We start from the raw sequence: 16,409 nt of genomic DNA, 5'->3' as shown, positions 1-16,409 counted from the left end.
TTCTGCAGTTGACAGGTGTGACACAATTCCACATTTCCTCTAGAATGTAAATTTTGCTAGTGAAGGATAAAATGGACAGCACAGTGGAATACTTCATCCATGATCTGTATTTCTCTATGGCAGGAGGGGGTGGTAACACAGTGATGCAACTTCCTTATCCAATCCCTTAATCACAGATCACTTCCTATAGAATTTGATAACCAAGAGGACAGGCAGTTTCAGAAATACAAGTAATAAGGACAGCAATGGGATGCATATAATAAAATATGTTTATAATTTTTTTCTGTTGGTTTACAGAAAGTACTTGGTCCAGCATATGTAAATACGACACTGTGTACTATATTTATTAAACCAAAATCTGGCTGCTTTTTTGCAGACTTCCATCTGGCTCTACTTTCTGGTTTCATTGTTGTGCCATCTTCTCTTTTCTGAGCATTAACCCTTTTTTGGCCCCTTGGTGAATTTTAGAATCCAGCTTCCCTAGAAAAAAGAAGAATTTATTAGTATAGTATTAATGCATCATAAAATGAGCACACAAAACTAACAGGAAAGGTTAGCAAGTAAACAGATGCATTTGCTTTTTTTCCCTACGAAAACACCTCTGCTATATTTTTTGTTAATAATGCTCATTGTATTTGCCAGACACGAATAGTCATCTGTACAGAAAATAAATCAAGAGAGACAAACTGATTCTGTATGTATTTATAAACTATAGTAGAAAACACTTCTGCAAATAACTCAGCTACTGGTAAATCCCACTTCCGTGTAAGACGCCGCAGCATCCTACGTCATTTGCAGCACCCCACCCCCACTGACTTCTAGGAGATGCACACAGGTCCCAGAAGACAGCGAGACCATCCAGAAAGCGCAGCGGGATTCACTCATGCGCAGTAGAAAACAGGCTGTGAAGACGCAAGGTTTAGTTTCCCATTTCCCTTAGTAAGGATGCCGGCCCCTGCACCCAGAGCAGATAGGACAGCTTCAGATGCTGACATCGCAGGCTTCCTGGACAGGCAAAATGTCCTCATATTAAAAGGTCAGCAGCTACGGTATTTGTAGCTGCTGACTTAATATTTTTCTCCCCCAGGCTGGAACTCCGCTTTAAATAATACATGAGCCTTCATGAACTAAAACATTTTTGTGATGGAAATGTCCTGTTCGGCAAAGTACATATTACAATTTATACGTTGGAGCTGTCGTCATTTAGGTTATCTCAGCATGGAGGTATCCAGCAAGCCCATAACTAGGACAATTTAAACTCCCTGTCCTATTTCACTTATTATTATTCAGGATTTATATAGCGCCGACAGTTTGCGCAGCACTTTACAACATTAGGGCAGACAGTACAATTACAATACAATACCATTCCACACAGGGGGAATTAGAGTTCCCTGCTCGTTAGAGATTACAATCTAGGAGGGAGGGTCATGTTATACAAAAGGGTAATAGCTGTGGGGGATGAGCTAATGGAGAAAAAAATGCAGTTGTTAGATGGAGGCAGGATAGGCTTCTCTGAAGAGGAAAGTTTTCAGGGATCGCCTAAAAGTGGAAACATTTGGAGACAGTCTGACAGATTGGGGTAGTGAATTCCAGAGGATGGACGGGGCTCAGGAGAAGTCCTGGAGGCGGATATGGGAGGAGGTGATGAGGGGGCTAGAGAGCAGGAGGTCTTGGGAGGAACGAAGAGGGTGATTAGGTTGGTATTTTGAGACTAGGCTAGCGATGTAGCTGGGGGAAGAGTTGTGGATGGCTTTGTAAATTATTGTTAGTATTTTGAATTTAATTAGTTGAAAAAATATATAAAGTGTGGCGCTAATAGTAGCAATATATGAAACTAAGCATTGGGTAATATCACACAATAAAAATGTGAAACAGAATTAACACGTGAGCACAAATGACAGTGACTAATGAACAGAGATAATAAGTAAATATATGTGTTCAATGCAAATATAATCTAAAGCAATAAGGGAAATATGTGATAACAGTGCATGAACAGTTATCTAATGTAAAGTCCAAAACACCAAAAAAACGTGACAGCAGTGCATGAACAATATTAGGCAGGTGTTTTCTCATATGTGTAGAAAAACTTTCAATCCAGTAGCCTGGTAAGTACGTAGACTATAGAGGACCCGAGGTGCACAGAAGTTTGAAAACAGTGCCAGGACCATCACCAGAAGTTATGGAGGCTTACCGGAAGGTATGGCCTGAAATGGCGTATGCCATACAGGTCAAAAAGGCTTAGTGACCAACAGGTCTTGTCCTCAGCACTTCCACAGATCTGGGCGGCGGAGTTATACACATGACACCGAATGATCGTGCTGCCCACATCCACCGCCACCACCAGCCGCTCTCTGTATCCGTTCCTTGAGCAGCACGATCATTCGGTGTCATGTGTATAACTCCGCCGCCCAGATCTGTGGAAGTGCTGAGGACAAGACCTGTTGGTCACTAAGCCTTTTTGACCTGTATGGCATACGCCATTTCAGGCCATACCTTCCGGTAAGCCTCCATAACTTCTGGTGATGGTCCTGGCACTGTTTTCAAACTTCTGTGCACCTCGGGTCCTCTATAGTCTACGTACTTACCAGGCTACTGGATTGAAAGTTTTTCTACACATATGAGAAAACACCTGCCTAATATTGTTCATGCACTGCTGTCACGTTTTTTTGGTGTTTTGGACTTTACATTAGATAACTGTTCATGCACTGTTATCACATATTTCCCTTATTGCTTTAGATTATATTTGCATTGAACACATATATTTACTTATTATCTCTGTTCATTAGTCACTGTCATTTGTGCTCACGTGTTAATTCTGTTTCACATTTTTATTGTGTGATATTACCCAATGCTTAGTTTCATATATTGCTACTATTAGCGCCACACTTTATATATTTTTTCGTTGGTATTTCTGCCCTTGAGTCTACGGGTGTGTTGGCTGCTCCCCCAGTTTGTTTTTAGCGCAGCGCTGTACCACATTTACGAATTTAATTAGTTGGGCGAGTGGCAGCCAATGGAGGGATTGACAGAGAGGGGTAGCAGACACTGAGCAGTTTGTAAGGTGGATGAGTCTGGCAGCAGCATTCATGATGGGGGATAGTCTATTTAAAGGTAAGACAATGAGGAGGGAGTTGCAGTAGTCAAGGCGAGAGATAACCAGGGAGTGAATCAGGAGCTTTGTGGTTTCATTGGTTAGAAAGGGATCTCTTTTAGAGATGTTGCGGAGGTTGAGGCAGCAAGCTTTGGAAAGTGATTGATGTGGGGCCGAAAGGAGAGTTCAGAGTCCAGGATAACACCTAGCACACCAACATGTGGGGATGGGTGGATGGTTGTGCCATTGCTCTTGACAGATAAGTCAGGGGAAGAGGCACATGGGGGAGGAAATATTATGAGCTCGGTTTTGGACAAGCTGAGTTTGAGGAAGTGGTGTGACATTCATACAGATATGTCTGTTAGTATGTTAGTGATGCGAGAGGAGACTGATGGAGTGAGTTGAGGGGTGGAGAGATAGATTTGGGTGTTGTTAGCATAGAAATGATATTGAAAGCCGTGAGAGGCTATCAACTGACCCAGGGAAGAGGTGTAGATTGAAAATACAAGAGGTCCAAGAACAGAACCATGGGGGACCCCGACATAGAAGGGAAAAGGAGTGGAGGAAGTAGAATTGTAAGTGACGCTGAAGGTGCGTTGGGATAGGTAGGATGAGAGCCACTGAAGAGCACAGTCACGGAGACCGAGGGAGTAAAGTTTTTTGAGGAGGAGAGGGTTGTCAATCGTGTCAAAGGCAGCTGAAAGGTCCAGAAGTAGTAGTACAGAATAGTGTCCATTGGTTTTTGCAGTTAGTAGGTCATTTGTGAGTTTTAAAAGAGCAGTTTCTGTGGAGCGTTGAGGGCGAAATCCAAATTAAAGGGGATCAAGAAGGTTATTCTTAATGAGGCGATCACACAGTTGGTTGTACACTTATGTATATTTAATTTGCTGCGCATGACATGGAAAAGCATGCACAGAGCTGGGGTTTATAGATGGCTTCCAGTAGTCCATTTTAGTCAATAAACCTCCACCCCCATACTACAATGTAATGAAGTGTCTGTTCCTTCTTTGCAATGTGTTCTTTGTTTCAGTGGGTCAGTGAGAAGAATGTCCCTTATCTTGGTTAATAGACTTACCACAGTGGGGTAGATTTACCAAAACTGGAGAGTGCAAACTCTGGTGCAGCTGTGCATGGAATCAGCTTCTAACGTCAGCTTGTTCAATTAAGCTTTGAACAAAAAAAAAAAAAATATGAAAGCTGATTGGTTTCAACACAGAGCTGCAAGAGAATTTGCACTCTCTAGCTTTAGTAAATCAACCTCTGTGCTTTGCAATCCACAAAATAGATTGATGTGCAATTATATGTGTTAAGTAGGGTTTTTTCAACCAAGTGGAGTTACCCTATAACACAAAAGGTCTTAAAACTTTGCAGGCAACGTGTGTGCAGCTGAGTTTCCAATTCTATTTATGTACGATATCTATTACAAGGGTTTTGGATTATTTATATTGTTTTATGAAGCCAAAAAAAAAAAGACGAAGGATTGAGATTTCTTGTACAAAAGGAGATGTGTAAGTAAGGGTGGGCAGCACTGAGCACTCCAACGAGAAACATCTAACACTCAGGGTCTTTAGGAGATACTATTGTGTGATTCAGACCATCAGCATCTAAGAGAATTACTGGATATGGGTGGACTCACAAATTAAATATTAAACCAATTGATTTTTGGGCATGAAAGCAATATATTCATGGTTAATAGTAATAAAGCAGTGGCAAAAGGAGCCTCTGTCAACTCAAGAACACAGACAGCTGCAGACAGGTATAAAATGCAGGCACTTAGAGGTACATGCAGGAAACTAGCAGCAGATTTTGGTATCCCCTGCTTCGCTCAAATGCCAGGGGTTTTGATGGGGCAAAGTTTCAGTGCTTCATTATAAAGCTAAAGCTTGCCAACCCCATCACTCGTTACATATTTTCCTATTGTCCATTAAAGCAGCTTATCACAGTTACCTGCCGATTTTAAATGTGGAAGGGCAAGGCCTAGTGAAAAGCTCTGACATTACCCCTCAAGTGTCATAGCTTTTCCCAATCAGAATGGCCTGGCAAAGGATACTGAATGATACTGCAGGCATGTACAGGCACCTCTGGGTAATAGCACTTCATATCTGACAGCAGCCTTGAGTATTCTTAAAGTGACATTATCACTTAAAGCATCCGGAGGTTTTAAATGTGAATTTTTTTTTCTATACATATAAAGTTCTTCTGTTTTTATCTATTAGTTTGAGGGGCATAAAAGTGTAAACGTATAAATAGCCTACTATTACATGCATCAGGTGATTGAATATGATTACTTACAAATCTTGTGTTGTCCCTTAATGGGAAATTTAATTGGCAGTTCTTGAGGGCTGGTACAAATAAATACAAAGGGTGATGCTGATTCTTGGCGAAGAGAAGGATACTGTAAGTAAAAGTAGAATATTCATATAAAAAAGCACAGCAGTGTCGCTTGCTATCCTGTCGTTTCCAAAGTAAAAGCTTATGGGTAACCAACATATCCTAAATACAGAGTGAGTCTAGAAAAAAATACCTAAACCAATTTACTCTTTGCTAATGAAAACTAAATTTTTTTTTTTTTTTTTAAATGCATTTTTTTGGTTTCTTGATAATCAGGTAAACACATATTTCATAAGAAGTCTTAATTTTGACTCTTGCAGTCAGCAAGTAGAGCCTTATAAAAGTTCTATGCTGTGTAAGGCCTGGTTTACACTAGTGCGATTTCTGATGCTGCTTGAGTCACAGTATCGCATGACAATGGAAGCCACATTGTTTTCAATAGTCGTCGTTCACATTAGAGGTCGACCGATATATCGGCCGGCCGATATATCGGCCGATATTTGGTGTTTTTTACTTAATCGGCATCGGCCGATTGTGCTGATAAAAAAGCCGATATAGCTTCAGCGCGACTTGCAAAAGACTTCTGTAATAGAAGTCAGTGTAAGTTGCCTGTGTGAAGCGACTTCTCCCCCTCTCTGGGCAGCCTGCCAAATCTGATAAAAAGAACCTGAAGGATACAATGTTTACACTTCTGAATGAACTAAATTCTGTGTGTAGAAGTTCTCAGTTTAACCATTTAAAGACTAAATCTTTTCTGACATTTGTTGCTTACAAGTAAAAATCCTGTATTTTCTGCTAGAAAATCACTTGGAACCCCCAAACATTATATATATTTTTTTTAGCAGAGACCCTAGGGAATAAAATAGCGGTTGTTGCAATATTTTATGTCACACGGTATTTGCGCAGCAGTCTTTCAAATGTAATTTAAAAAAAAAAAATACACTAATAAATTAAAAAAAAAAACTAAGCAGTAAAGTTAGCCCATTTTGTTTCATCCAGAAGTTTTGATTACCTGTTTTTGTGTATTTAATATTTAAGAGAGGTTTTTTTTATATTTTTTTAATCTAAATTCTACATACAAGTGAACTGATTGGAGGTTTGTTTTGTTTAATAAATGTTTAAATGTAAAAAAATTTCCGTATCACTGAAGGTTGCTTTCACACTGGAGCGGGCATGCATTGACGGTAAAAGACTGCTAGTTTTAGCGGCTCTTTACCGTCATTTTAGCGGCGCTATTCGGCTGCTAGCAGGTCGCTTATAACCCTGCTAGCGGCCGAGGAAGGGGTTAAATGCACCCCTGAAGCGCTGCTGCCGAAACGCTTTGCAGGCGATTCGACAGCGGTGCGCATTCATTTCAATGGGCAGGAGTGGTGGAGGAGCGGTATACACCGCTCCAAAGATGCTGCTTGCAGAACTTTTTTTAATATCCTGCCAGCACATCGCCTCAGTGTGAAAGCACTCGGGCTTTCACACTGAGACTGCAGGGGAGCCGTTTGACAGGCACTTTACAGGTGCTATTTTTAGCCCAAAAGCGCCTGAAAAACGCCCCATTGTGAAAGGGGTCTAACTGTTAGATTTTATGAGATGAAGGTAAAAAAAAAAAAAAAAATCGGCCTAATATATCGGCCCAAAAAAATCGGCATCACATATCGGCCATCGGCCACCGCGATTTGTAAATATCGGCATCGGCATCGGCCAGAGAAAAACCCATATCGGTCGACCTCTAGTTCACATCAATGCAGTGCAGCTGCCATGCAACTTTGGGGAAGGGTCCTGTGCTAATTTGGTGCTATGCAGTGCGATTATGTGGTGAATATCACCCTATTGCCCTCAGTGACTGCAGAGAATCCAGGAAGATCAGGAAGCTGTGCTGATGAAGCCCGGACTCAGTGGCTGCGTTAAGGACAGTAGGCAAGTTTGTGGGGGAAAGTACTGGGACTTTTCTGTAAAACTGAATGCAGTAAATGCATTAAGGTAAATAAGTGTAGCCTTTAGAAGTACTTTAAGTAGTGCATTAAAGGAGGAGACGTAAGGCTCTTTTGGCCATACTTCTGAAAGTACTGGGACTTTTCTGTAAAACTGAATGCAGTAAATGCATTAAGGTAAATAAGTGTAGCCTTTAGAAGTACTTTAAGTAGTGCATTAAAGGAGGAGACGTAAGGCTCTTTTGGCCATACTTCTCCTGTGAGTGCACCTAGTTCTGCAGTCTTGTGAGTGCTAAAGCCAACTGTCGACTAATGTCACAGAGTTTTATCCAGGCTCTGCAGGGATCCCAACAATGTCGGGATCTGCCCAGATTCCTGATCAGCAGCTGGCCCAGCCTCTCAATGCGTCACTCCAGTGAGCGCTGGAGGAGCAGAGTGGACCTGGGAACTGATCTTATTTTGTTTGTATTCTATGGCCCATTGGGGAGATTGTCCCTCACTTCCTGTCTCGAGAAGTATCAGGACATGTGAAGAGATCTCTTCTCAGAAATGGAACTCCTCAGACAGTTGTCTAATCCAAAACGTTTAATGGCGGTATAGAAAGGTATATGCAGTAATATAAACAAATTTAAAGTTACCCATCAAAATTATTGGCTGGTTTGGGCTAAGATATATAGTTTATTCAGGAGGGGCAACATTTACAGTGGGGAAAATTATTTTTTGATCCCCTGCAGATTTTGTAAGTTTGACCACTTACAAAGAAATGGAGGGTCTATAATTTTTATCATAGGTGTATTTTAAATGATAAAGACAGAATATTAACCAAAAATCCAGAAAAAAAAAAAAAAAAAAAAAGATACAAATGTTAGAAATTGAGTTGCAGTTCAGTAAGTAAAAGAAGTATTTGATCCCCTACCAACCAACAATAATTCTGACTCCCACAGACTGGCTACAGTACGTGCTCATGTGCTACACAGATTAGTCCTGTTAATTTAGGAAGGTGCTCCTAATGACAACTCATGTGTATAAAAGACACCTGTCCACAGAATCTCTTTCTTCCATTCAAACTTCACCACCATTGCCAAGACCAAAGAGCTGTCAAAGGATGTCAGGGACAAAATTGTAAACCTGCACAAGGCTGGAATAGGCTACAAGACCATCAGCAAGAAGCTTGGTGAGACGGAGACAACTGTTGGAGTGATTATTCGTAAATTAAAGAAATACAAAATAACTATCAATCGCCCTCAATCTGGAGCTTCATGCAAGATTTTGCCTCATGGGGTAAGGATGATCATGAGAAAAGTAAGGGATGAGCCCAGAACTACACAGGAGGAGCTTGTGGATGATCTCAAGGCAGTTGGGACCACAGTCATCAAACAAACCATTGGTAACACAATATACCACCATGGATTGAAATCCTGCTGCGCCTGCAAGGTCCCGCTCCTCAAGCAGGCACATGTACACACCCGTCTGAAGTTTACCAATGAGTATCTAAATGATTCAGAGAACAATTGTGAGAAAGCGCTGTGATCCGATGAGATCAATATTGAGCTCTTTGGCATTGGACTTGTGTTTGGCAGAAGAAAAATGCTGACTATGACCGTAAGAACACCATCCTTACAGTCAAGCACAGAGGTAGAAACATTATGCTTTGGGGCCGTTTCTCTGCTAAAGGTGCAAAGCTGACTTTGAAGCATTGAGGGGCCAATGGATGGGACAATGTATTGTAAAATCTTGGATGAGACCCTTCTTCCCTCAGCCAGAACACTGAAGAGAAGTCGTGAATGGGTCTTCCAGCATTACAGTGGGGACGGAAAGTATTCAGACCCCTTAAATTTTTCACTCTTTGTTATATTGCAGCCATTTGCTAAAATCATTTAAAGTTCATTTTTTTCCTCATTAATGTACACACAGCACCCCATATTGACAGAAAAACACAGAATTGTTGACATTTTTGCAGATTTATTAAAAAATAAAAACTGAAATATCACATGGTCCTAAGTATTCAGACCCTTTGCTGTGACACTCATATTTAACTCAGGTGCTGTCCATTTCTTCTGATCATCCTTGAGATGGTTCTACGCCTTCATTTGAGTCCAGCTGTGTTTGATTATACTGATTGGACTTGAATAGGAAAGTCACACAGCTGTTTATATAAGACCTTACAGCTCACAGTGCGTGTCAGAGCAAATGAGAATCATGAGGTCAAAGGAACTGCTTGAGGAGCTCAGAGACAGAATTGTGGCAAGGCACAGATCTGGCCAAGGTTACAAAAAAATTTCTGCTGCACTTAAGGTTCCTAAGAGCACAGTGGCCTCCATAATACTTAAATGGAAGACGTTTGGGACGACAAGAACCCTTCCTAGAGCTGGCCATCTGGCCAAACTGAGCTATCGGGGGAGAAGAGCCTTGGTGAGAGAGGTAAAGAAGAACCCAAAGATCACTGTGAATGAGCTCCAGAGATGCAGTCGGGAGATGGGAGAAAGTTGTAGAAAGTCAACCATCACTGCAGCCCTCCACCAGTCAGGGCTTTATGGCAGAGTGGCCCGACGGAAGCCTCTTCTCAGTGCAAGACACATGAAAGCCCGCACGGAGTTTGCTAAAAAAACACCCGAAGGACTCCAAGATGGTGAGAAATAAGATTCTCTGGTCTGATGAGACCAAGATAGAACTTTTTGGCCTAATTCTAAGCGGTATGTGTGGAGAAAACCAGGCACTGCTCATCACCTGTTTAATACAGTCCCAACAGTGAAGCATGGTGGTGGCAGCATCATGCTGTGGGGGTGTTTTTCAGCTGCAGGGACAGGATGACTGGTTGCAATCGAGGGAAAGAAGAATGCGGCCAAGTACAGGGATATCCTGGACGATAACCTTCTCCAGAGTGCTCAGGACCTCAGACTGGGCTGAAGGTTTACCTTCCAACAGGACAATGACCCTAAGCACACAGCTAAAATAAGGAAGGAGTGGCTTCGTAACAACTCCGTGAATGTTCTTGAATGGCCCAGCCAGAGCTCTGACTTGAACCCTATTGAGCATCTCTGGAGAGACCTAAAAATGCTGTCCACCAACGTTTACCATCCAACCTGACAGAACTGGAGAGGATCTGCAAGGAGTAATGGCAGAGGATCCCCAAATCCAGGTGTGAAAAACTTGTTGCATCTTTCCCAAAAAGACTCATGGCTGTATTAGATCAAAAGGGTGCTTCTACTAAATACTGAGCAAAGGGTCTGAATAATTAGGACCATGTGATATTTCAATTTTTCTTTTTTAATAAATCTGCAAAAATGTCAACAATTCTGTGTTTTTCTGTCAATATGGGGTGCTGTGTGTACATTAATGAGGAAAAGAAATGAAATGATTTTAACAAATGGCTACAATATAACATAGAGTGAAAAATTTAAGGGGGTCTGAATAGTTTCCGTCCCCACTGTACAATGACTCATAAGGCAACAAAGGAGTGGCTCGAGAAGAAGCTCCAGACTTTAAGCCTATAGAAAATGTATGGAGGGAACCTAAACTTTGAGTTGCCAAGCGACAGCCAAGAAACCTTAAGGATTTAAAGATTGGACCAAAATTCCTCCTGAGATGTGTGCAAACCTGGTCACCAAGTACAAGAAGCGTCTTACCTCTGTGCTTGCCAACAAGTACGAAGTCATGTTTTGCTTGGGGATCAAACACTTATTTTACTCACTGAACTGCAACTTAATTTATAACATTTGTATCATGTATTATTTCTGGATTTTTAGTTGATATTCTGTCTCAATCATTTAAAATATGCCTATGATAAAAACTGTATAGACCCTTCATTTCTTTGTAAGAAGGCAAACTTAAAAAACCTGCAGGGAATCAAATAATTATTTTCCCCACTGTAGATGAACTTTCTGGTAATGGCGTAGGTTTAGAATACTTTATATTAAAAAGTCTCACCGCATAAAATAAAATTGCTTGAAACATTTTGTTCTACCTCCAGAAGCATATGTGTCTGTCCTTCCAGATTTGTTATTGCATGCAAAAAGAAGGATGGGGCCAAATTACCTGTTCTTCAAACTGTTCATGTGATAAGCAGTCAGCCACTTCCACACAGCCCAGCAGACAGCCAGTTGGATAATCCTTTGGAAAATGAATACCTGCAAATGTACAAGCAGTTTGGTTAACAGTAAACACAGGATTTATAAAAAAAAAATAATAATGTGCTATAACCCATGATTACTACATTATTTATAAACATCTAATTTACCCTGGTCTCAGCTCAATCATTATTATTATTTTCATTTTATTTCATGAATTATGTATTTTTTTTCTTTTACACATATAAAGTAGGAAGTCTAAACTATTAAATAAGAAAACAATGCTAACTCTTTATTTAAAATCAGTTAGCACAAAAATGTATTGGTTAAACATGGACCATACTGCCTTTAAATAAATGCATACTAGAACATTCTGACAGACTGACCTTAAACTGGTTGTAAACCCTTACAGACCACTTTTTTACAACAGGTAAGCCTATAATAAGCATGGTTTAGGAGATATCCCCTGTATCAGCATGTGCCAACGTCATCGGCCCATGCACACTAAAGCAACGGTTCGTGCCGTTGCTTCAGCTAGTGTGCCGTTGCCGGCAGCTCCCATGTCCATACGCGGGAGTGACATCATCTTGGCTCCGGCCAATCACAGCACCGGAGCCTGCGATAACCGGAAGTAACTCCAGGAGCGATGTAGCCAGCTGGAGCGGTGTACGGGGACCGCTACAGGGGTTTTTTTTCGATCGAAGGTGAATATTTCATAATGAGCGAGTATGCTATGCATACTCGCTCATTATGCCTGTGTCTTTCAACCACTATAAAAGGGAAGCCCACAAGCGGTGTGCTGTCACCACTTTCATCTTCATCCAGTTTTCCTTCTGGGTTCACGCTCTCCAGCTATTTAAATGCATGCACACGGGAGTCACAGTCACGGCAAAGCACTCTGAATGGACAGCACACATAGCATGCTTTCAATTCAGAGTTCAGTGCTCATGTGCAGGTGACATCACCAGCTGCTTCAAGCGTTAATATCTCCTAAACACTGCAAGTTTAGGAGGCATTCACAGTACCTACAGTGATCCCCTGCTGATTTTGTACATTTGCTCATGGACAAAGAAATGATCAGTCTATACATTTTAAGGGTAGGTTTATTAACAGTGAGAGAAAAAATTACAACAAAAAAATCCAGAAAAAAAAAACACATTTCAAAAAAGTTATAAATTGATTTGCATTTTAAAATGAGTGAAGTAAGTATTTGATTCCCCTATCAATCAGCAAAATTTCTATCTCCCAGGTGTCTATAGAGGTAACGAGCTGAGATTAGGAGCACTCTCTTAAAAGGAGTGCTCCTAATCTCAGCATGCTACTTGTATAAAAAGACACCTGTCCACAGAAGCAATCAGATTCCACTCTCCGCCATGCCCAAGACCAAAGAGCTGTCCAAGGATGTCAGGGACAAGATTGTAGACCTACACAAGGTTGGAATGGGCTACAAGACCATCGCCAAGAAGCTTGGTGAGAGGGTGACAACAGTTGGTGCGATTATTCGCAAATGGAAGAAAAACAAAATAAACTATGAATCTCCCTCAGTCTGGAGCTCCATGCAAGATCTCACCTAATGAAGTTTCAATGATCATGAGAACGGTGAGGAATCAACAGAACTACACGGGAGAATCTGGTAAATGATCTCAAAACAGCTGGGACCATAGTCACCAAGAAAACAATTGGTAACACACTACGCCAGGAAGGACCAAAATCCTGCAGCACCCACAAGGTCAAGAAAGCACAAGTTTACTAATGAACATCTGAACGATTAAGAGGAGAACTGGGTGAAAGTGTCGTGGTCAGATGAGACCAAAATCAAGCTCTTTAGCATCAACTCAACTTGCCGTGTTTGGAGGGGGAGGACCCCAAGAACACCATCCGCACTGTCAAACATGGAGGTGGAAACATTATGCTTTGGGGGTGTTTTTCTGCCAAGGGGACAGGACAACTTCACCACATCAAAAGGGACGATGGAGGGGGCCCGTGTACCGTCAAATCTTGGGTGAGAACCTCCTTCCCTCAGCATTGAAAATGGGTCATGGATGGGTATTCCAGCATGACAATGACCCAAAACACACAGCCAGGGCAACAAAGGAGTGGCTCAAGAAGAGGCACATTGAGGTCCTGGAGTGGCCTAGCCAGTCTCCAGACATTAACCCCATGGAGAATATGTGGAGGAAGCTGAAGGTTCGAGTTACCAAATGTCAGGTTCAAAACCTTAAAGTGGATGTAAATCCGAAAAAAAAATTTTTAATTAAGGCTTGTACCTTGTACAGTATAGGATTTCATATCATCTGTGCTGAGTCTTGCCACAAATAGTTAATCCAGCTCTGAGCAATCCTCTTACCTTTTTTCAGTGAGATAAAAACGGTCAGACAGAGAAATAGATGTCCGTTTCTCACCCTTGCTGTGAGTGACAGGTGATTTACATATCTCATGCACGAGTGTGACAGAGGCATTCTGTGCATTTCCCACCCCCCCTTCATTCATAAACTGAAGCAGAGTAGCACATAACGCTCAGTTATTACAGGACACTGAGAGAAATCAGTAACGAATGCTTTCTATGTCCAATTCAGAAAAGGAAGGGACCTTCCTCCGCTCTCCATCCTGACAGATGGAGGGAAGTGGGCTGCAGGGGACAAAGTGGGGTGGAGGACGACGACACGGAGGGGGCCAGAGATGAAGGGGGGTGTTGGAGGAGAACATGGGCGCTGGAGGAGGAAGACACGGGGACAGTGGGGAATGATTGGTGCGGCAGGGACAGCTGTGAGCACCAATCCACCTGCATGGCTTTTCAAATCACCCGCTTCTCCTTCTCTCCCTCCTGTGGCTGTCAGCTGAAAAACCATGCAGGGGGGATCGGTACTCACAGCTGTCCCCGCCGCACCAATCATTGCCGACTGTCACTGGACATTCACGTGTATGTGTGCATGACTGACAGGGGGCCGTGCTCTGCTTTTGCCCAGCTCTGCCTCTACTGTGAGCGCTCTGGCCAAGGGGAGTGTAGAGGTGGGCGGGGAGTCTGCTGATGTCATGACTCCGCCCCCGAGCGCCACCAAACAGACCCGCCCACTGAATCTGGAGTTTTTCGGGGCTCCAAATAGAGAAGGGGGAGATATCTGAAAGGTAAGGATACATGCAGGAGGCATGTATATCCTTATAGTTCAGCACTATGCCATTACTTTAAAATTGAGGAGAGTGGGTTTACATCCACTTTAATGACTTGGAGAAGATCTGCAAAGAGGAGTGGTACAAAATCCCTCCCGAGATCTGTGCAAACCTGGTGGCCAACTACAATATCTGACCTCTGTGATTGCCAACAATGGCTTTGCCACCTGTACAAATCAATGTTTTGCGAAGGGGTCAGATAGTTATTTCACTCATTAAAATGCAAATCAATTTATAAAACTTTTAAGAAATGCGTTTTTATGGATTTTCTTTTGGTGTTATTCTGTCTCTCACTGGTAAAATAAACTTACCATTAAAATGATAGACTGATCATTTCTTTGTCAGTGGACAAATGTACAAAATCAGCAGGGGATCAAATACTTTTTCCCCCTCACTGTACAGGTAAGACTTATTATAGGCCTACCTGTAGGTTCAAGTCAAAAAGGTATGTGAAGTTAGACTGACAGTCCCACTGATATTCATATCATTGAAAATTTTAAATCAGAGATACCTTGATGTGTGGTTAATCCAAAATCAGAAAAAATTTTAAATTTTTACCACCATATTAAAAAGTAGGTCAAATTTATTGCAGACTAATGCCACGTACACATGTTCGGATTTTCCAACAACAAATGTTCGATGGGAGCTTGTTGTCGGAAATTCCGACCGTATGTAGGCTTCATCGGACATTTTTTGACGGAGTTTCCGACAACAAAAATTTGGGAGCTGGTTCTCAAATTTTTCGACAACAAAATCCGTTGTCGGAAATTCCGATCGTGTGTACAGAATTCCGGCGCACAAAATTCCACGCATGCTCGGAATCAAGCAGAAGAGCCGCACTGGCTATTGAACTCAGTTCAGTTTATGAATGGAGAGGAGCCACTGTCTTCTCTCCATTCATTTTCAGTGCAGCTGAGGCTGCAGCGAAAGGGACTAGGAAATCTCTATCCTTGGTCTCTTCCTCTGTCTCAAGGGGGAGATATCAGGGGTCTATTAAGACCCCCGATATCTCACCAAAGCCCCCCAACAGGGCTGATTAAAAAAAAAAAAAATTACTGTAAAAAATAATAAAAACGTAAACAAAAAAAAAAAAAACACACAGACACCGTCTCCCCCCCCCCCCCCCCCAAAAAAAAAAAGAAAAAGAAAAAAAAGAAAGCATTGTAAAAAAAAAAAAAAAAAAAAAAAAAAAGAAAAACTGTCACGTGACAATAAAAAAAAAAAAAAAAGTATCGGTAATCGTTATCGGCAGGTACTTAAAAAAAATTTCGGTACTTGTACTCGGTCCTAAAAAAGTGGTAATGGGACAACCCTACCTAAAACCCTAAAGAAAGTACTTAAAGAAACATGTTTTCAACAGCACTTCGTCACATAACTATCACCATACACTGCTGCTATTCTGAATATTAGCTCCTCATGTTGCAATGTTAATGCCCTTGTTTCACAGTCTATAAGGTCTGACAGCTCAACCTTTGTTAAGTAGCACTCGGTATGAAGCCTCAATCTCCGAGACCTCCTGTGGGGAAGGTCTTTTGGCAGCTGCTGCTATCCACAGACGGCCTCGATGAGCACTGTACCACGTCCTACCCTCCACCCTGCAGGAGAGAGAAGTGAGAGCCACAATGAGCAATCTGATCAGACAAGTACTGAACTGTATAGTCACAAATCAACATGAAGTAACTCGAATCACATTGTTTGTCAGCAGGGAAGGATGTAGAGATAGTGCGGCTTAGCCAAAGATCATTCTTCGTCCCGCTGGCAAATTGCTTGTGTACAGAATGACTGTATGCAGAAGATTATTTCTTTCTGCCACTCAAAGAAACTATG

General features: G+C 41.8%; 1 protein-coding gene across 1 annotated transcript in view; it reads right to left on the bottom strand.

Annotated features, from left to right (window-relative positions):
- Positions 1-251: 251 nt before the first annotated feature.
- TRIP4 (thyroid hormone receptor interactor 4) overlaps positions 252-16,409 on the bottom strand; it is a 68,827-nt gene continuing 52,669 nt past the window's right edge. Inside the window, exons 10-13 of the mRNA XM_073618979.1 lie at positions 16,053-16,177; positions 11,383-11,474; positions 5,384-5,486; positions 252-480 (exon numbers count right to left, since the gene is read on the bottom strand). Of these exons, the coding sequence (XP_073475080.1) occupies positions 404-480; positions 5,384-5,486; positions 11,383-11,474; positions 16,053-16,177 (397 nt within the window). The 3' untranslated portion in view covers positions 252-403. The remainder of the gene's footprint in view (positions 481-5,383; positions 5,487-11,382; positions 11,475-16,052; positions 16,178-16,409) is intronic.

The sequence above is a fragment of the Aquarana catesbeiana genome, linkage group LG03 (assembly GCF_042186555.1).
Source record: "Aquarana catesbeiana isolate 2022-GZ linkage group LG03, ASM4218655v1, whole genome shotgun sequence".
NCBI classification, from domain to species: Eukaryota; Metazoa; Chordata; class Amphibia; order Anura; family Ranidae; genus Aquarana; species Aquarana catesbeiana.
The sequence above is the reverse complement of the archived record's forward strand: the minus strand, read 5'-3'. Positions and strand labels throughout refer to the sequence as shown.